Raw genomic sequence first — 20464 nt, 5'->3', positions numbered from 1 at the left:
TGCCAGTGTTCCTGTTTGTGTGTGTGCCAGTGTTCCTGTTTGTGTGTGTGCCAGTGTTCCTGTTTGTGTGTGTGCCATTGTTCCTGTTTGCGTGTGTGCCAGTGTTCCTGTTTGTGTGTGCCAGTGTTCCTGTTTGCGTGTGTGTCAGTGTTCCTGTTTGTGTGTGTGCCAGTGTTCCTGTTTGCGTGTGTGCCAGTGTTCATGTTTGTGTGTGTGTGGATCCTTAAGGGAGAGGGGGAGCAGCCAGAAGGCGTGGTACACATTGGTACCAATGACAAAGGTAGGAAAAGGGGTGTGGCGGTAATAAACGAGTTTAGGGAGTTAGGCTGGAAGTTAAAAGCCAGGCCAGACAGAGTTGTCATCTCTGGTTTGTTGCCGGTGCCACGTGATAGCGAGGCTAGGAATAGGGAGAGAGTGCAGCTGAACACGTGGCTGCAGGAATGGTGTAGGAGGGAGGGCTTCAGGTATTTGGAAAATTGGAGCGCATTCTGGGGAAGGTGGGACCTGTACAAGCAGGACGGGTTGCATCTGAACCAGAGGGGCACCAATATCCTGGGAGGGAGGTTTTCTAATACTCTTCGGGAGGGTTTAAACTAATTTGGCAGGGGAATGGGAACCGGATTTGTAGTCCAGCAACTAAGGTAGCCGATATTCAGGACGCCCAAGTGTGTAATGAGGCAGTGGGGAAGGGAACACTGACAAAGGAGAGTACTTGCAGGCACGGAGATGGGTTGAAGTGTGTATACTTCAACGCAAGAAGCATCAGGAATAAGGTGGGTGAACTTAAGGCATGGATCGGTACTTGGGACTACGATGTGGTGGCCATCACAGAAACTTGGATAGAAGAGGGGCAGAAATGGTTGTTGGAGGTCCCTGGTTATAGCTGTTTCAATAAGATTAGGGAGGGTGGTAAAAGAGGTGGGGGGGGGTGTGGCATTGTTAATTAGAGATAGTATAACAGCTGCAGAAAGGCAATTCGAGGAGTTTCACCCTACTGAGGTAGTATGGGTTGAAGTCAGAAATAGGAAAGGAGCAGTCACCTTGTTAGGAGTTTTCTATAGGCCCCCCAATAGTAACAGAGATGTGGAGGAACAGATTGGGAAACAGATTTTGGAAAGGTGCAGAAGTCACAGGGTCATGGGTGACTTTAACTTCCCAAATATTGAGTGGAAACTCTTTAGATCAAATAGCTTGGATGGGGTGGTGTTTGTGCAGTGGGTCCAGGAAGCTTTTCTTTTTTTCTTTTTAAAAAAAAAAATATTTTATTGAAAATTTTTGGTCAACCATCACAGTACATTGTGTATCCTTCACACAATAATATAACAGTATAGATAACAATGACCTGTTTTATAAACAAAGAATAAATAATATATAACAAAAACGAAAACTAAAACTAAATGGCAACTGCCTTGTCTCAGATAAACACTCTCCAAAAATATGATTTAACAGTCCAATATACAATTATTTATAGCAACGACCTATACATATTATACATATATATTAATAACCCTGAGCCCTGAGACTCCTTCTGGTTCCTCCCCCCCCCACCCCTCCACCCCCCCCCCCCCCCCCCCCCCCCCGGGCTGCTGCTGCCTTCTTCTTTTCCATTCCCTCTATCTTTCTGTGAGGTATTCGACGAACGGTTGCCACCGCCTGCTGAACCCTTGAGCCGATCCCCTTAGGACGAACTTAATCCGTTCCAGCTTTATAAACCCTGCCATGTCATTTATCCAGGTCTCCACCCCCGGGGGCTTGGCATCCTTCCCCATCAACAGTATCCTGCGCCGGGCTACTAGGGACGCAAAGGCCAAAACATCGGCCTCTCTCGCCTCCTGCAATCCCGGCTCTTGTGCAACCCCAAATATAGCCAACCCCCAGCTTGGTTTGACCTGGACCCCCACTACTTTCGAAAGCACCTTTGTCACCCCCACCCAGAACCCCTGTAGTGCCGGACATGACCAGAACATGTGGGTGTGATTCGCTGGGCTTCTCGAGCATCTCGCACACCTATCCTCTACCCCCAAAAATTTACTGAGCTGTGCTCCAGTCATATGCGCCCTGTGTAACACCTTAAATTGAATCAGGCTTAGCCTGGCACACGAGGACGATGAGTTTACCCTACTTAGGGCATCCGCCCACAGCCCCTCCTCAATCACCTCCCCCAGCTCTTCTTCCCATTTCCCTTTCAGCTCATCTACCATAACCTCCCCCTCGTCCCTCATTTCCCTATATATATCTGACACCTTACCGTCCCCCACCCATGTCTTTGAGATTACTCTGTCCTGCACCTCATGCGTCGGGAGCTGCAGGAATTCCCTCACCTGCTGCCTCGCAAAAGCCCTCATGTGCATATCAGGAAGCTTTTCTAACACAGTATGGAGATTGTCCGACCAGAGGAGGGGCAATATTGGATTTAGTAATGGTAATGAACCAGGGCAAGTGATAGATTTGTTAGTGGGGGAGCATTTTGGAGATAGTGACCACAATTCTGTGACTTTCACTTTAGTAATGGAGAGGGACAGGTGCGTGCAACAGGGCAAGGTTTACAATTGGGGGAAGGGTAAATACGATGTTGTCAGACAAGAATTGAAGTGCATAAGTTGGGAACATAGGCTGTCAGGGAAGGACACAAGTGAAATGTGGAACTTGTTCAAGGAACAGGTACTACGTTTCCTTGATATGTATGTCCCTGTCAGGCAGGGAAGAGATGATCGAGTGAGGGAACCGTGGTTGACAAGAGAGGTTGAATGTCTTGTTAAGAGGAAAAAGGAGACTTATGTAAGGCTGAGGAAACAAGGTTCAGACAGGGCATTGGAGGGATACAAGATAGCCAGGAGGGAACTGAAGAAAGGGATTAGGAGAGCTAAGAGAGGGCATGAACAATCTTTGGCGGGTAGGATCAAGGAAAACCCCAAGGCCTTTTACACATATGTGAGAAATATGAGAATGACTAGAGCGAGGGTAGGTCCGATCAAGGACAGTAGCGGGAGATTGTGTATCGAGTCTGAAGAGATAGGAGAGGTCTTGAACGAGTACCTTTCTTCTGTATTTACAAATGAGAGGGACCATATTGTTGGAGAGGACAGTATGAAACAGAATGGTAAGCTCGAGGAAATACTTGTTAGGAAGGAAGATGTGTTGGGCATTTTGAAAAACTTGAGGATAGACAAGTCCCCTGGGCCTGACGGGATATATCCAAGGATTTTATGGGAAGCAAGAGATGAAATTGCAGAACTGTTGGCAATGATCTTTTCGTCCTCACTGTCCACAGGGGTGGTGGTACCAGGGGATTAGAGAGTGGCGAATGTCGTGCCCCTGTTCAAAAAAGGCACTAGGTATAACCCTGGGAATTACAGGCCAGTTAGTCTTACTTCGGTGGTCGGCAAAGTAATGGAAAGGGTACTGAAGGATAGGATTTCTGAGCATCTGGAAAGTCACTGCTTGATTAGGGATAGTCAGCACGGATTTGTGAGGGGTAGGTCTTGCCTTACAAGTCTTATTGAATTCTTTGAGGAGGTGACCAAGCATGTGGATGAAGGTAAAGCAGTGGATGTAGTGTACATGGATTTTAGTAAGGCATTTGATAAGGTTCCCCATGGTAGGCTTATGCAGAAAGTAAGGAGGCATGGGATAGTGGGAAATTTGGCCAGTTGGATAACGAACTGGCTAACCGATAGAAGTCAGAGAGTGGTGGTGGATGGCAAATATTCAGCCTGGATCCCAGTTACCATTGGCGTACCGCAGGGATCAGTTCTGGGTCCTCTGCTGTTTGTGATTTTCATTAATGACTTGGATGAGGGAGTTGAAGGGTGGGTCAGTAAATTTGCAGACGATACGAAGATTAGTGGAGTTGTGGATAGTAAGGAGGGCTGTTGTCGGCTGCAAAGAGACATAGATAGGATGCAGAGCTGGGCTGAGAAGTGGCATGATGGAGTTTAACCCTGAAAAGTGTGAGGTTGTCCATTTTGGAAGGACAAATATGAATGCGGAATACAGGGTTAACGGTAGAGTTCTTGGCAATGTGGAGGAGCAGAGAGATCTTGGGGTCTATGTTCATACATCTTTGAAAGTTGCCACTCAAGTGGATAGAGCTGTGAAGAAGGCCTATGGTGTGCTCGCGTTCATTAACAGAGGGATTGAATTTAAGAGTCGTGAGGTGATGATGCAGCTGTACAAAACTTTGGTAAGGCCACATTTGGAGTACTGTGTACAGTTCTGGTCGCCTCATTTTAGGAAGGATGTGGAAGCTTTGGAAAAGGTGCAAAGGAGATTTACCAGGATGTTGCCTGGAATGGAGAGTAGGTCTTACGAGGAAAGGTTGAGGGTGCTAGGCCTTTTCTCATTAGAACGGAGAAGGATGAGGGGCGACTTGATAGAGGTTTATAAGATGGTCAGGGGAATAGATAGAGTAGACAGTCAGAGACTTTTTCCCCGGGTGGAACAAACCATTACAAAGGGGCATAAATGTAAGGTGAATGGTGGAAGATATAGGGGGGATGTCAGAGGTAGGTTCTTTACCCAGAGAGTAGAGGGAGCATGGAATGCACTGCCTGTGGAAGTAGTTGAGTCGGAAACATTAGGGACCTTCAAGCAGCTATTGGATAGGTACATGGATTACGGTAAAATGATATAGTGTAGATTTATTTGTTTTTAAGGGCAGCACGGTAGCATTGTGGATAGCACAATTGCTTCACAGCTCCAGGGTCCCAGGTTCGATTCCGGCTTGGATCACTGTCTGTACGGAGTCTGCACATCCTCCCCATGTCTGGGTAGGTTTCCTCCGGGTGCTCCGGTTTCCTCCCACAGTCCAAGGATGTGCAGGTTAGGTGGATTGGCCATGATAAATTGCCCTTAGTGTCCAAAATTGCCCTTGGTGTTCGGTGGAGGTGTTGAGTTTTGGTAGGGTGCTCTTTCCAAGAGCCGGTGCAGACTCAAAGGGCCGAATGGCCTTCTTCTGCACTGTAAATTCAATGATAATCTATGATTAACCTAGGACAAAGGTACGGCACAACATCGTGGGCCGAAGGGCCTGTTCTGTGCTGTATTTTCCATGTTCTATGTTCCTGTTTGTGTGTGCCAGTATTGCTGTTTGTGTGTGCCAGTGTTCCTGTGTGTGTGTGTGTCTGTGTTCCTGTTTGTGTGTGTGACAGTGTTCCTGTTTGTGTGTGTGTCTGTGTTCCTGTTTGTGTGTGTGACAGTGTCCCTGTTTGTGTGCATCAGTATCCCTGTTTGTGTGTGTGCCAGTTTTCCTGTTTGTGTGTGTGCCAGTTTTCCTGTTTGTGTGGGTGCCAGTGTTCCTGTTTGTGTGTGTCTGTGTTCCTGTTTGTGTGTGTGTCTGTGTTCCTGTTTGTGTGCATCAGTATTCCTGTTTGTGTGTGCCAGTTTTCCTGTTTGTGTGTGTGCCAGTGTTCCTCTTTGTGTGTGTGCCAGTGTTCCTGTTTGTGTGTGCCAGTATTGCTGTTTGTGTGTGTCAGTGTCCCTGTTTGTGTGTGTGACAGTGTCCCTGTTTGTGTGGGTGCCAGTGTTCCTGTTTGTGTATGTGCCAGTGTTCCTTTTTGTGTGTGTGCCAGTGTTCCTGTTTGTGTATGTGCCAGTGTTCCTTTCTGTGTGTGTGACAGTGTTCCTGTTTGTGTTTGTGCCACTGTTCCGTTTGTGTGTGTGCCAGTGTTCCTGTTTGTGTGTGTGCCAGTGTTCCTGTGTGTGTGTGTGTCTGTGTTCCTGTTTGTGTGTGTGACAGTGTTCCTGTTTGTGTGTGTGTCTGTGTTCCTGTTTGTGTGTGTGCCAGTTTTCCTGTTTGTGTTTGCCAGTTTTCCTGTTTGTGTGGGTGCCAGTGTTCCTGTTTGTGTGTGTCTGTGTTCCTGTTTGTGTGTGTGTCTGTGTTCCTGTTTGTGTGCATCAGTATTCCTGTTTGTGTGTGCCAGTTTTCCTGTTTGTGTGTGTGCCAGTGTTCCTGTTTGTGTGTGTGCCAGTGTTCCTGTTTGTGTGTGCCAGTATTGCTGTTTGTGTGTGTCAGTGTCCCTGTTTGTGTGTGTGCCAGTATTCCTGTTTGTGTGTGTGACAGTGTCCCTGTTTGTGTGGGTGCCAGTGTTACTGTTTGTGTGTGTGCCAGTATTCCTGTTTGTGTGTGTGACAGTGTCCCTGTTTGTGTGTGTGACAGTGTTCCTGTTTGTGTGCATCAGTGTTTTTGTTTGTATGTGTGTATGTCCCTGTTTGTGTGTGCCAGTATTGCTGTTTGTGTGTGTCAGTGTCCCTGTTTGTGTGTGTGCCAGTATTCCTGTTTGTGTGTGTGACAGTGTCCCTGTTTGTGTGTGTGCCAGTATTCCTGTTTGTGTGTGTGACAGTGTCCCTGTTTGTGTGGGTGCCAGTGTTCCTGTTTGTGTGTGTCAGTGTCCATGTTTGTGTGTGTGACAGTGTCCCTGTTTGTGTGTGTGCCAGTATTCCTGTTTGTGTGTGTGACAGTGTCCCTGTTTGTGTGGGTGCCAGTGTTCCTGTTTGTGTGTGTCAGTGTCCATGTTTGTGTGTGTGTGCCACTGTTCCTGTTTGTGTGTGTCAGTGTCCATGTTTGTGTGTGTGACAGTGTCCCTGTTTGTGTGTGTGCCAGTATTCCTGTTTGTGTGTGTGACAGTGTCCCTGTTTGTGTGGGTGCCAGTGTTCCTGTTTGTGTGTGTCAGTATCCATGTTTGTGTGTGTGTGCCACTGTTCCTGTTTGTGTTTGTGCCACTGTTCCGTTTGTGTGTGTGCCAGTGTTCCTGTTTGTGTGTGTGTGTGTGTGTGTAAGTCTGCGCGTGTCAATGTTCCTGCTTGTGTGCATCAGTGTTTTTGTTTGTATGTGTGTATGTCCCTGTTTGTGTGTGTCAGTGTCCATGTTTGTGTGTGTCTCAGAGAACCTTTCAAGTGATTTTTCACTGTGCTCACCAAACGTTTATACCAACAAAAAGGAAGGACGGTAGAAAGAGGGAAAATCGACCGTGGATATTTAAGGAAATAAGGCAAAGCATACAAAGTGGCAAAGATTAGAACATAGAACATAGAACAATACAGCGCCGTACAGGCCCTTCGGCCCACGATGTTGCACCGAAACAAAAGCCATCCAACCTACACTATGCCATTATCATCCATATGTTTATCCAATAAACTTTTAAATGCCCTCAATGTTGGCGAGTTCACCACTGTAGCAGGTAGGGCATTCCACGGCCTCACTACTCTTTGCGTAAAGAACCTACCTCTGACCTCTGTCCTATATCTATTACCCCTCAGTTTAAAGTTATGTCCCCTCGTGCCAGCCATATCCATCCGCGGGAGAAGGCTCTCACTGTCCACCCTATCCAACCCCCTGATCATTTTGTATGCCTCTATTAAGTCTCCTCTTAACCTTCTTCTCTCCAACGAAAACAACCTCAAATCCATCAGCCTTTCCTCATAAGATTTTCCCTCCATACCAGGCAACATCCTGGTAAATCTCCTCTGCACCCGCTCCAAAGCCTCCACGTCCTTCCTATAATGCGGTGACCAGAACTGTACGCAATACTCCAAATGCGGCCGTACCAGAGTTCTGTACAGCTGCAACATGACCTCCCGACTCCGGAACTCAATCCCTCTACCAATAAAGGCCAACACTCCATAGGCCTTCTTCACAACCCTATCAACCTGGGTGGCAACTTTCAGGGATCTATGTACATGGACACCTAGATCCCTCTGCTCATCCACACTTTCAAGAAGTTTACCATTAGCCAAATATCCCGCATTCCTGTTATTCCTTCCAAAGTGAATCACCTCACACTTCTCTACATTAAACTCCATTTGCCACCTCTCGGCCCAGCTCTGCAGCTTATCTATATCCCTCTGTAATCTGCTACATCCTTCCACACTATCGACAACACCACCGACTTTAGTATCGTCTGCAAATTTACTCACCCACCCTTCTGCGCCTTCCTCTAGGTCATTGATAAAAATGACAAACAGCAACGGCCCCAGAACAGATCCTTGTGGTACTCCACTTGTGACTGTACTCCATTCTGAACATTTCCCATCAACCACCACCCTCTGTCTTCTTTCAGCTAGCCAATTTCTGATCCACATCTCTAAATCACCCTCAATCCCCAGCCTCCGTATTTTTTGCAATAGCCTACCGTGGGGAACCTTATCAAACGCTTTGCTGAAATCCATATACACCACATCAACAGCTCTACCCTCGTCTACCTGTTCAGTCACCTCTCAAAGAACTCAATAAGGTTTGTGAGGCATGACCTACCCTTCACAAAGCCATGCTGACTATCCCTGATCATATTATTCCTATCTAGATGATTATAAATCTTGTCTCTTATAATCCCCTCCAAGACTTTACCCACTACAGACGTGAGGCTCACCGGCCTATAGTTGCCGGGGTTGTCTCTGCTCCCCTTTTTGAACAAAGGGACCACATTTGCTGTCCTCCAGTCCTCTGGCACTATTCCTGTAGCCAATGATGACATAAAAATCAAAGCCAAAGGTCCAGCAATCTCTTCCCTGGCCTCCCATAGAATCCTAGGATAAATCCCATCAGGTCCCGGGGACTTATCTATTTTCAGCCTGTCCAGAATTGCCAACACCTCTTCCCTACGTACCTCAATGCCATCTATTCTATTAGCCTGGGGCTCAGCATTCTCCTCCACAACATTATCTTTTTCCTGAGTGAATACTGACGAAAAATATTCATTTAGTATCTCGCCTATCTCTTCAGACTCCACACACAATTTCCCATCCCTGTCCTTGACTGGTCCTACTCTTTCCCTAGTCATTCGCTTATTCCTGACATACCTATAGAAAGCTTTTGGGTTTTCCTTGATCCTTCCTGCCAAATACTTCTCATGTCCCCTCTTTGCTCGTCTTAGCTCTCTCTTTAGATCCTTCCTCGCTACCTTGTAACTATCCATCGCCCCAACCGAAACTTCACACTTCATCTTCACATAGGCCTCCTTCTTCCTCTTAACAAGAGATTCCACTTCCTTGGTAAACCACGCTTCCCTCGCTCGACGCCTTCCTCCCTGTCTGACCGGTACATACTTATCAAGAACTCGCAGTAGCTGATCCTTGAACAAGCCCCACTTATCCAGTGTGCCCAACACTTGCAGCCTACTTCTCCACCTTATCCCCCCCAAGTCACGTCTAATGGCATCATAATTGCCCTTCCCCCAGCTATAACTCTTGCCCTGCGGTGTATACTTATCCCTTTCCATCATTAACGTAAACGTCACCGAATTGTGGTCACTGTCCCCAAAGTGCTCTCCTACCTCCAAATCCAACACCTGGCCTGGTTCATTACCCAAAACCAAATCCAACGTGGCCTCGTCTCTTGTTGGCCTGTCAACATATTGTTTCAGGAAACCCTCCTGCACACACTGTACAAAAAACGACCCATCTATTGTACTCGAACTATATCTTTTCCAGTCAATATTTGGAAAGTTAAAATCTCCCATAATAACTGCCCTGTTACTTTCGCTCATATCCAGAATCATCTTCGCCATCCTTTCCTCTACATCCCTAGAACTATTAGGAGGCCTATAAAAAACTCCCAACAGAGTGACCTCTCCTTTCCTGTTTCTAACTTCAGCCCATACTACCTCGGCAGAAGAGTCCCCATCTAGCATCCTCTCCGCCACTGTAATACTGCTCTTGACTAGCAGCGCCACACCTCCCCCTCTTTTGCCTCCTTCTCTGAGCTTACTAAAACACCTAAACCCCGGAACCTGCAACATCCATTCCTGTCCCTGCTCTATCCATGTCTCCGAAATGGCCACAACATCGAAGTCCCAGGTACCAACCAGTGGGAGACTAGAGGATTGGGAAATCTTCAGGGGGCAACTGTTGCTACTAAAAAAGTTATAAAGAAGGGTAAGATAGATTATGAGTGTAAACTTGCACAGAATATTAAAACAGATCTTAGAAGTTTCTACAAATATGTAAAACAAAAAAGAGTGGCTTAGGTAAATATTGGTCATAGAATAGAATAGAATCATAGAAGTTTACAGCATGGAAACAGGCCCTTCGGCCCAACCAGTCCATGCCGCCCAGTTTTTACCATTAAGCTAGTCCCAGTTGCCCGCACTTGGCCCATAACCCTCTATACCCATCTTACCCATGTAACGATCTAAATGCTTTTTAAAAGACAAAATTGTACCCGCCTCTACTACTACCTCTGGCAGCACATTCCAGACACTCACTACCCTCTGAGTGAAGAAATTGCCCCTCTGGGCCCTTCTGAATCTCTCCCCTCTCACCTTAAACCTATGCCCTCTAGTTTTAGACTCCCCTACCTTTGGGAAAAGATGTTGACTATCTACCTTATCTATGCCCCTCATTATTTTATAGACCTCTATAAGATCACCCCTAAGCCTTCTACGCTCCAGGGAAAAAAGTCCCAGTCTATCCAGCCTCTCCTTATAACTCGAACCATCAAGTCCCGGTAACATCCTAGTAAATCTTTTCTGCACTCTTTCTAGTTTAATAATATCCTTTCTATAATAGGGTGACCAGAACTGCACACAGTATTCCTAGGGTGACCAGAACTGCACACAGTATTCCAAGTGTGGCCGTACCAATGTCTTGTACAACTTCAACAAGACGTCCCAACTCCTGTATTCAATGTTCTGACCAATTAAACCAAGCATGCCGAATGCCTTCTTCACCACCCTGTCCACCTGCGACTCCACCTTCAAGAAGCTATGAACCTATACTCCTAGATCTCTTTGTTCTATAACTCTCCCCAACGCCATACCATTAACTGAGTAGGTCCTGGCATGATTCGATCTGCCAAAATGCATCACCTCACATTTATCTAAATTAAACTCCATCTGCCATTCGTCGGCCCACTGGCCTAATTGATCAAGATCCCGTTGCAATCCTAGATAACCTTCTTCACTATCCACTGTGCCACCAATCTTGGTGTCATCTGCATACTTACTAACCATGCCTCCTAAATTCTCATCCAAATCATTAATATAAATCACAAATAACAGTGGACCCAGCACCGATCCCTGAGGCACACCACTGGTCACAGGCCTCCAGTTTGAAAAACAACCCTCTACAACCACCCTCTGTGTTCTGTCGTCCAGCCAATTTTGAATCCAATTGGCAACCTAACCCTGGATCCCGTGAGCTTTAACCTTCTGCAACAACCTACCATGCGGTACCTTGTCAAAGGCTTTGCTAAAGTCCATGTAGACAACGTCTACTGCACTGCCCTCATCTACCTTCTTGGTCACCCCCTCAAAAAACTCAATCAAATTTGTGAGACATGATTTTCCACGCACAAAGCCATGCTGACTGCCCCGAATCAGTTCTTGCCTCTCTAAATGCTTGTAGATCCTGTCTCTCAGAATACCTTCTAGCAACTTACCTACTACAGACATTAGGCTCACCGGTCTGTAGTTCCCAGGCTTTTCCCTGCTGCCCTTCTTAAACAAGTGCACAACATTCGCCACTCTCTAATCTTCAGGCACCTCAACTGTGGCTGCCGATGATTCAAATATCTCTGTTAGGGGACCCGCAATTTCCTCCCTAGCCTCCCTCAACATCCTGGGATACATTTCATCAGGTCCCGGGGATTTATCTACCTTGATGCGCTTTAAGACTTCCAGCACCTCCTCCTCTGTAATATGCACACTTCTCAAGACATCACTATTTATTTCCTTTAGAGGATGAGAAGGGAGATTTAATAATGGGAGATGAGGAAATGGCTGAGGAACTGAACAGGTTTTTTGGGTTGGTCTTCACAGTGGAAGACACAAATAACATGCCAGTGACTGATGGAAATGAGGCTATGACAGGTGAGGATCTTGAGATGATTGTTATCGCTGAGGAGGTAGTGATGGGCAAGCTAGTGGGGCTAAAGGTAGACAAGTCTCCTGGCTCTGATGGAATGCGTCAGGGTATTAAAAGAGATGGCCAGCGAAATTGGAAATGCGCTTGTGATAATTTATCAAAATTCACTCGACTCCGGGGTGGGCCTGGCGGATTGGAAATTAGCAAACGTGACACCACTGTTAAAAAAGGAGGTAGGCAGAAAGCGGGTAATTATAGGTCAGTTAGCTTAAATTCGGTAGTAGGGAAGATGCTGGAATCTATCATCAAGGAAGAAATAGCGAGGCATCTGGATGGAAATTGTCCCATTGGACAGACGCAGCATGGGTTCATAAAGGGCAGGTCGTGCCTAACTAATTTAGTGGAATTTTTTGAGGACATTACCAGTGCGGTAGATAACGGGGAGCCAATGGATGTGGTATATCTGGATTTCCAGAAAGCTTTAGACAAGGTGCCACACAAAAGGTTGCTGCATAAGATAATGATGCATGGCATTAAGGGTAAGGAGTAGCATGGATAGAGGATTGGTTATTTAATAGAAAGCCAAGAATGGGGATTAATGGGTGTTTCCCTGGTTGGCAATCAGTAGCTAGTGGTGTCCCTCAGGAATCCGTGTTGGGCCCACAATTGTTCACAATTTACATAGATGATTTGGAGTTGGGGACCAAGTGCAATGTGTCCAAGTTTGCAGGCGATACTAAGATGAGTGGTAAAGCAAAAAGTGCAGAGGATACTGGAAGTCTGCAAAGGGATTTGAATAGTTTAAGTGAATGGGCTAGGGTCTGGCAGATGGAATATAATGTTGACATATATGAAGTTATCCATTTAGTAGGAATAACAGTAACTTAGTAACAAGTATACCGCTTTGGATACTGTTGGGGGGGATGACTTACCAGGGGTAAGCCATGGGGTACAGGTCTCTGGCACAGAGTCTGTCCCTGTTGCTCAGAAAGGCAGGGGGGAGAGGAGCAGAGCATTAGTCATTGGAGACTCTATAGTTAGGGGGATAGATAGGAGATTCTATGGGAACGAGAGAGACTCGCGGTTGGTGTGTTGCCTCCCAGGTGCCAGGGTCCATGATGTCTCGGATTGTGTTTTCGGGATCCTTAAGGGGGAGGGGGAGCAGCCCCAAGTCGTGGTCCACATAGGTACCAACGACATAGGTAGGAAAAGGGATAGGGATGTAAGGCAGGAATTCAGGGAGCAAGGGTGGAAACTTAGATCTAGGACAAATAGAGTTATTATCTCTGCGTTGTTACCCGTGCCACGTGATAGCGAGACGAGGAATAGGGAGAGTGAGGAGTTGAACACGTGGCTACAGGGATGGTGCAGGAGGGAGTGTTTCAGATTTCTGGATAATTGGGGCTCATTCTGGGGTCGGTGGGACCTCTACAAACGGGATGGTCTACACCTGGACCAGAGGGGTACCAATATCCTGGGGGGGAAATTTGCTAATGCTCTTCTGGAGGGTTTAAACTAGTTCAGCAGGGGCTTGGGTACCTGAATTGTAGCTCCAGTATACAGGAGGTTGAGAGTAGTGAGGTCATGAATAAGGTTTCAACGTTGCAGGAGTGTACCGGCAGGCAGGAAGGTGGTTTAAAGTGTGCCTTCTTCAATGCCAGGAGCATCCGGAATAAGGTGGGTGAACTTGCGGCATGGGTTGGTACATGGGACTTCGATGTTGTGGCCATTTCGGAGACATGGATAGAGCAGGGACAGGAATGGTTGTTGCAGGTGCCGGGGTTTAGATATTTCAGTAAGCTCAGGGAAGGTGGTAAAAGAGGGGGAGGGGTGGCATTGTTAGTCAAGGACAGCATTACGGTGGCAGAAAGGACGTTTGATGAGGACTCGTATACTGAGGTACTATGGGCTGAGGTTAGAAACAGGAAAGGAGAGGTCACCCTGTTAGGGGTTTTCTATAGGCCTCCGAAAAGTTCCAGAGATGTAGAGGAAAGGATTGCAAAGATGCTTCTGGATCAGAGTAAAAGCAACAGGGTAGTTGTTATGAGGGACTTTAACTTTCCAAATATTGACTGGAAACGCTATAGTTCAAGTACTTTAGATGGGTCCATTTTTGTCCAATGTGTGCAGGAGGGTTTCCTGACAGTATGTAGATAGGCCAACGAGAGGCGAGGTAATTTTGGATTTGGTGCTGGGTAATGAACTAGGACAGGTGGTAGATTTGGAGGTAGTGACCACAATTGAGCACTTTGGCGATAGTGACCACAATTCGATTATGTTTACTTTAGTGATGGAAAGGGATAGGTATATACCGCAGGGCAAGAGTTATATCTGGGGGAAAGGCAATTATTATGCGATGAGCAAGACTTGGGATGCATCGGATGGAGAGGAAAACTGCAGGGGATGGGCACAATGGAAATGTGGAGCTTGTTCAAGAAACAGCTACTGCGTGTCCTTAATAAGTATGTACCTGTCAGGCAGGGAGGAAGTGGTCGAGCAAGGGAACCATGGTTTACTAAAGCAGTCAAAACACTTGTCAAGAGGAAGAAGGAGGCTTAGGTAAAGATGAGACATGAAGGTTCAGTTATCGTGCTTGAGAGTTACAAGTTAGCTAGAGAGGATCTAAAGAGAGAGCTAAGAAGAGCCAGGAGGGGACATGAGAAGTCTTTGGCAGGTAGGATCAAGGAAACCCTAAAGCTTTGTATAGATATGTCAGGAATAAAAGAATGACGAGGGTAAGAGTAGGGCCAGTCAAGGACGGTAGCAGGAAGTTGTGCGTGGAGTCCGAGGAGATAGGAGAAGTACTAAATGAATATTTTTCGTCAGTATTCACACAGGAAAAACATAATGTTGTCGAGGAGAATACTGAGATTCAGGCTACTAGACTAGAAGGACTTGAGGTTCATAAGGAGGAGGTGTTAGCAATTCTGGAAAGTGTGAAAATAGATAAGTCCCCTGGGCCGGATGGGATTTATCCTAGGATTCTCTGGGAAGCTAGGGAGGAGATTGCTGAGCCTTTGGCTTTGATCTTTAAGTCCTCTTTGTCTACAGGAATAGTGCCAGAAGACTGGAGGATAGCAAATGTTGTCCCCTTGTTCAAGAAGGGAAGTAGAGACAACCCCGGTAACTATAGACCAGTGAGCCTTACTTCTGTTGTGGGCAAAATCTTGGAAAGGTTTATAAGAGATAGGATGTATAATCATCTGGAAAGGAATAATTTGATTAGAGATAGTCAACACGGTTTTGTGAAGGGTAGGTCGTGCCTCACATACCTGATTGAGTTCTTTGAGAAGGTGACCAAACAGGTGGATGGGGGTAAAGCAGTTGATGTGGTGTATATGGATTTCAGTAAAGCGTTTGATAAGGTTCCCCACAGTAGGCTACTGCAGAAAATACAGTGGCATGGGATTCAGGGTGATTTAGCAATTTGGATCAGAAATTGGCGAGCTGGAAGAAGACAAAGGGTGGTGGTTGATGGGAAATGTTCAGACTGGAGTCCAGTTACTAGTGGTGTACCACAAGGATCTGTTTTGGGGCCACTGCTGTTTGTCATTTTTATAAAGGATGGGTAGTAAAGGATGGGTGAGTAAATTTACAGGTGACACTAAAGTCGGTGGAGTTGTGGACAGTGCGGAAGGATGTTACAAGTTACAGAGGGACGTAGATGAGCTGCAGCGCTGGGCTGAGAGGTGGCAAATGGAGTTTAATGCAGAAAAGTGTGAGGTGATTCATTTTGGAAGGAATAACAGGAAGACAGAGTACTGGGCTAATGGTAAGATTCTTGGCAGTGTGGATGAGCAGAGAGATTTCAGTGTCCATGTACATAGATCCCTGAAAGTTGCCACCCAGGTTGAGAGGGTTGTTAAGAAGGGGTACGGTGTGTTAGCTTTTAATGGTAGAGGGATTGAGTTTCGGAGCCATGAGGTCATGTTGCAGCTGTACAAAACTCTGGTGCGGCCGCATTTGGAGTATTGCGTGCAATTCTGGTCGCCGCATTATAGGAAGGATGTGGAAGCATTGGAAAGGGTGCAGAGGAGATTTACCAGAATGTTGCCTGGTATGGAGGGAAGATCTTATGAGGAAAGGCTGAGGGACTTGAGGCTGTTTTTGTTAGCGAGAAGAAGGTTAAGAGGTGACTTAATTGAGGCATACAAGATGATCAGAGGATTGGATAGGGTGGACAGCCTTTTTCTTCGGATGGTGATGTCTAGCACGAGGGGACATAGCTTTAAATTGAGGGGAGATAGATATAGGACAGATGTCAGAGGTAGGTTCTTTACTCAGAGAGTAGTAAAGGCGTGGAATGCCCTGCCTGCAACAGTAGTGGACTCGCCAACACTAAGGACATTCAAATGGTCATTGGATAGACATATGGACGATAAGGGAATAGTGTAGATGGGCTTTAGAGTGGTTTCACAGGTCGGCGCAACATTGAGGGCCGAAGGGCCTGTACTGTGCTGTAATGTTCTATAGAACATAGAACATAGAACGATACAGTGCAGTACAGGCCCTTCGGCCCACGATGTTGCACCGACATGGGAAGTCAAAAAACAAAAGCCATCTAACCTACACTATGCCATTATCATCCATATGCTTATCCAATGAACTTTTAAATGCCCTCAATGTTGGCGGGTTCACTACTATTGCAGGTAGGGCATTCCACGGCCTCACCACTCTTTGCGTAAATAACCTACCTCTGACCTCTGTCCTATATCTATTACCCCTCAGGTTAAGGCTATGTCCCCACGTGCCAGCCATTTCCATCCGCGGGAGAAGGCTCTCACTGTCCACCCTGTCTAACCCTCTGATCATTTTGTATGCCTCTATTAAGTCTCCTCTTAACCTTCTTCTCTCTAATGAAAACAACCTCAAGTCCATCAGCCATTCCTCATAAGATTTTCCCTCCATACCAGGCAACATCCTGGTAAATCTCCTCTGCACCCGTTCCAAACCTTCCACGTCCTTCCTAAAATGAGGCGACCAGAACTGCACGCAATACCCCAAATGTGGCTGTACCAGAGTTTTGTACAGCTGCAACATGACCTCCTGACTCCGGAACTCAATCCCTATACCAATAAAGGCCAACACACCATAGGCCGTCTTCACAACCCTATCAACCTGGGTGGCAACTTTCAGGGATCTATGTACATGGACACCTAGATCCCTCTGCTCATCCACACTTTCAAGAACTTTACCATTAGCCAAATATTCCTCTTTCCTGTTATTCCTTCCAAAGTGAATCACCTCACACTTCTCTACATTAAACTCCATTTGCCACCTCTCAGCCCAGCTCTGCAGCTTATCTATGTCCCTCTGTAACCTGCAACATCCTTCCGCACTGTTGACAACACCACCGACTTTAGTGTCGTATGCAAATTTACTCACCCACCCTTCTGCGCCCTCCTCCAGGTCATTTATAAAAATGACAAACAGCAACGGCCCCAGAACAGATCCTTGTGGTACGCCACTTGTAACTGAGCTCCATTCTGAACATTTCCCATCAATCACCACCCTCTGTCTTCTTTATAGAACATAGAACATAGAACAATACAGCGCAGTACAGGCCCTTTGGCCCACGATGTTGCACCGAAACAAAAGCCATCTAACCTACACTATGCCATTATCATCCATATGTTTATCCAATAAACTTTTAAATGCCCTCAATGTTGGCGAGTTCACTACTGTAGCAGGTAGGGCATTCCACAGCCTCACTACTCTTTGCGTAAAGAACCTACCTCTGACCTCTGTCCTATATCTATTACCCCTCAGTTTAAAGTTATGTCCCCTCGTGCCAGCCATATCCATCCGCGGGAGAAGGCTCTCACTGTCCACCCTATCCAACCCCCTGATCATTTTGTATGCCTCTATTAAGTCTCCTCTTAACCTTCTTCTCTCCAACGAAAACAACCTCAAGTCCGTCAGCCTTTCCTCATAAGATTTTCCCTCCATACCAGGCAACATCCTGGTAAATCTCCTCTGCACCCGCTCCAAAGCCTCCACGTCCTTCCTATAATGCGGTGACCAGAACTGTACGCTAGCCAATTTCTGATCCACATCTCTAAATCACCCTCAATCCCCAGCCTCCGTATTTTCTGCAATAGCCTACCGTGGGGAACCTTATCAAATGCTTTACTGAAATCCATATACACCACATCAACTGCTCTACCCTCGTCTACCTGTTCAGTCACCTTCTCAAAGAACTCGATAAGGTTTGTGAGGCATGACCTACCCTTCACAAAGCCATGCTGACTATCCCTAATCATATTATTCCTATCTAGATGATTATAAATCTTGTCTCTTATAATCCCCTCCAAAACTTTACCCACAACAGACGTGAGGCTCACCGGTCTATAGTTGCCGGGGTTGTCTCAACTCCCCTTCTTGAACAAAGGGACCACATTTGCTATCCTCCAGTCCTCTGGCACTATTCCTGTAGCCAATGATGACATAAAAATCCAAGCCAAAGGCTCAGCAATCTCTTCCCTGGCCTCCCAGAGAATCCTAGGATAAATCCCATCAGGCCCCGGGGACTTATCTATTTTCAGCCTGTCCAGAATTGCCAACACCTCTTCCCTACGAACCTCAATGCCATCTATTCTAATAGCCTGGGTCTCAGCATTCTCCTCCACAACATTATCTTTTTCCAGAGTGAATACTGACGAAAAATATTCATTTCGTATCTTGCCTATCTCTTCAGACTCCACACACAGCTTCCCATCCCTGTCTTTGACTGGCCCTACTCTTACCCTGGTCATTCTTTTATTCCTGACATACCTATAGAAAGCTTTTGGGTTTTCCTTGATCCTACCTGCCAAATACTTCTCATGTCCCCTCCTTGCTCGTCTTAGCTCTCTCTTTAGATCCTTCCTCGCTACCTTGTAACTATCAAGCGCCCCTACTGAAACTTCACACCTCATCTTCACATAGGCCTCCTTCTTCCTCTTAACAAGAGATTCCACTTCTTTGGTAAAACACGGTTCCCTCGCTCGACACCTTCCTCCCTGCCTGACCGGTACGTACTTATCAAGAACACGCAGTAGCTGTTCCTTGAACAAGCTCCACATATCCAGTGTGCCCAACACTTGCAGCCTACTTCTCCACCTTATCCCCCCCAAGTCACGTCTAATGGCATCATAATTGCCCTTCCCCCAGCTATAACCCTTGCCCTGCGGGGTATACTTATCCCTTTCCATCACTAACTTAAACGTCACCGAATTGTGGTCACTGTCCCCAAAGTGCTCACCTACCTCCAAATCTAACGCCTGGCCTGGTTCATTACCCAAAACCAAATCCAATGTGGCCTCGCCTCTTGTTGGCCTGTCAACATATTGTGTCAGGAAACCCTCCTGCACACATTGTACAAAAAACGACCCATCTAATGTACTCGAACTATATCTTTTCCAGTCAAATTTGGAAAGTTAAAGTCTCCCATAATAACTACCCTGTTACTTTCGCTCTTATCCAGAATCATCTTCGCCATCCTTTCCTCTACACCCCTAGAACTATTAGGAGGCCTATAGAAAACTCCCAACAGGGTGACCTCTCCTTTCCTGTTCTATGTTCGATGTTCTAGAAGGGATTATTATTTAAATGATAAAATATCAAAACATGCTGCTGTGCAGAGAGAACTGGGTGTGCATGAGTTGCAAAAAGTTGGTTTACCGGTGCAACAGATGATTAAGAAGGCAAATGTCCTTCATTGTCTTTCATTGCTAGAGGGATGGAGTTTAAGACTAGGGAGGTTATGCGGCAACTGTATAAGGTGTTAGTGAGGCCACTCCTGGAGTATTGTGTTCAGTTTTGGTCTCCTTACCTGAGAAAGGATGTATTGGCACTGGAGGGTGTGCAGAGGAGATTCACTAGGTTAATCCCAGAGCTGAAGATGTTGAGTAGACTGGGACTGTACTCGTTGGAATTTAGAAGGATGCGGGGGATCTTATAGAAACATATAAAATTATGAAGGGAATAGACAGGATAGATGCGGGCAGGTTGTTTCCACTGGCAGGTGGAAGCAGAACTAGGGGGCATAGCCTCAAAATAAGGGAAAATAAATTTAGGACTGAGCTTAGGAGTAACATCTTCACCCAAAGGGTTGAGAATCTATGGAATTCCTTGCCCAGTGAAGCAGTTGAGGCTCCTTCATTGAATGTTTTCAAGATAAAGATAGATAGTTTTTTGCAGAATAAAGGGATCAAGGGTTATGGTGTTCGGGCCGGAAAGTGGAGCTGAGTCCACAGAAGGTCAGCCACGATCTCACTGAATGGCGAAGCTGGCCTACTCTTGCTCCTAGTTCTTATTTCTCATTTGACACACTGATCTCATCTTCCTTCATAACGCCATGCTTTTTGGACCCTCTCCCACTGTCTCACTTCCTCAGCAATACAAGAACTTTGCTTTGTCCCCCAGGCACAGGAAGAAGCTCAGATCCTTTGGAGAACCAAAGAATGCCACTGGATGAAGCAACAGGAGGAGATGCAGCACAAGCTACAGAGAGAGCTACAAAAGGCGCACAAGGTGAGAAACAGGAGGCCCGGGGGCTGGGTCCAGGCAGCGAGGGGCTGGAGCTGGGCCCGGGCGGTGAGGCCCTAGGCCCAGGTGATGAGGCCCAGGGGCTGGGCCTGGGTGGTGAGGCCCTGGGGCTGGGGCTGGGACTGGTCCCAGGCAG

General features: G+C 46.6%; 1 protein-coding gene across 3 annotated transcripts in view; it reads left to right on the top strand.

Moving 5' to 3' along the window:
- Positions 1–20464, top strand: part of LOC140396111 (differentially expressed in FDCP 6 homolog) — a 176986-nt gene that overhangs the window by 139464 nt on the left and 17058 nt on the right. For all 3 annotated transcript variants that reach the window (XM_072484229.1, XM_072484228.1, XM_072484230.1), the window contains one exon: positions 20206–20313. In XM_072484229.1, coding sequence (XP_072340330.1) covers positions 20206–20313 — 108 coding nt within the window. The remainder of the gene's footprint in view (positions 1–20205; positions 20314–20464) is intronic.

Source organism: Scyliorhinus torazame, chromosome 19, assembly GCF_047496885.1.
Source record: "Scyliorhinus torazame isolate Kashiwa2021f chromosome 19, sScyTor2.1, whole genome shotgun sequence".
Classification (NCBI taxonomy): Eukaryota; Metazoa; Chordata; class Chondrichthyes; order Carcharhiniformes; family Scyliorhinidae; genus Scyliorhinus; species Scyliorhinus torazame.
The sequence above is the reverse complement of the archived record's forward strand: the minus strand, read 5'-3'. Positions and strand labels throughout refer to the sequence as shown.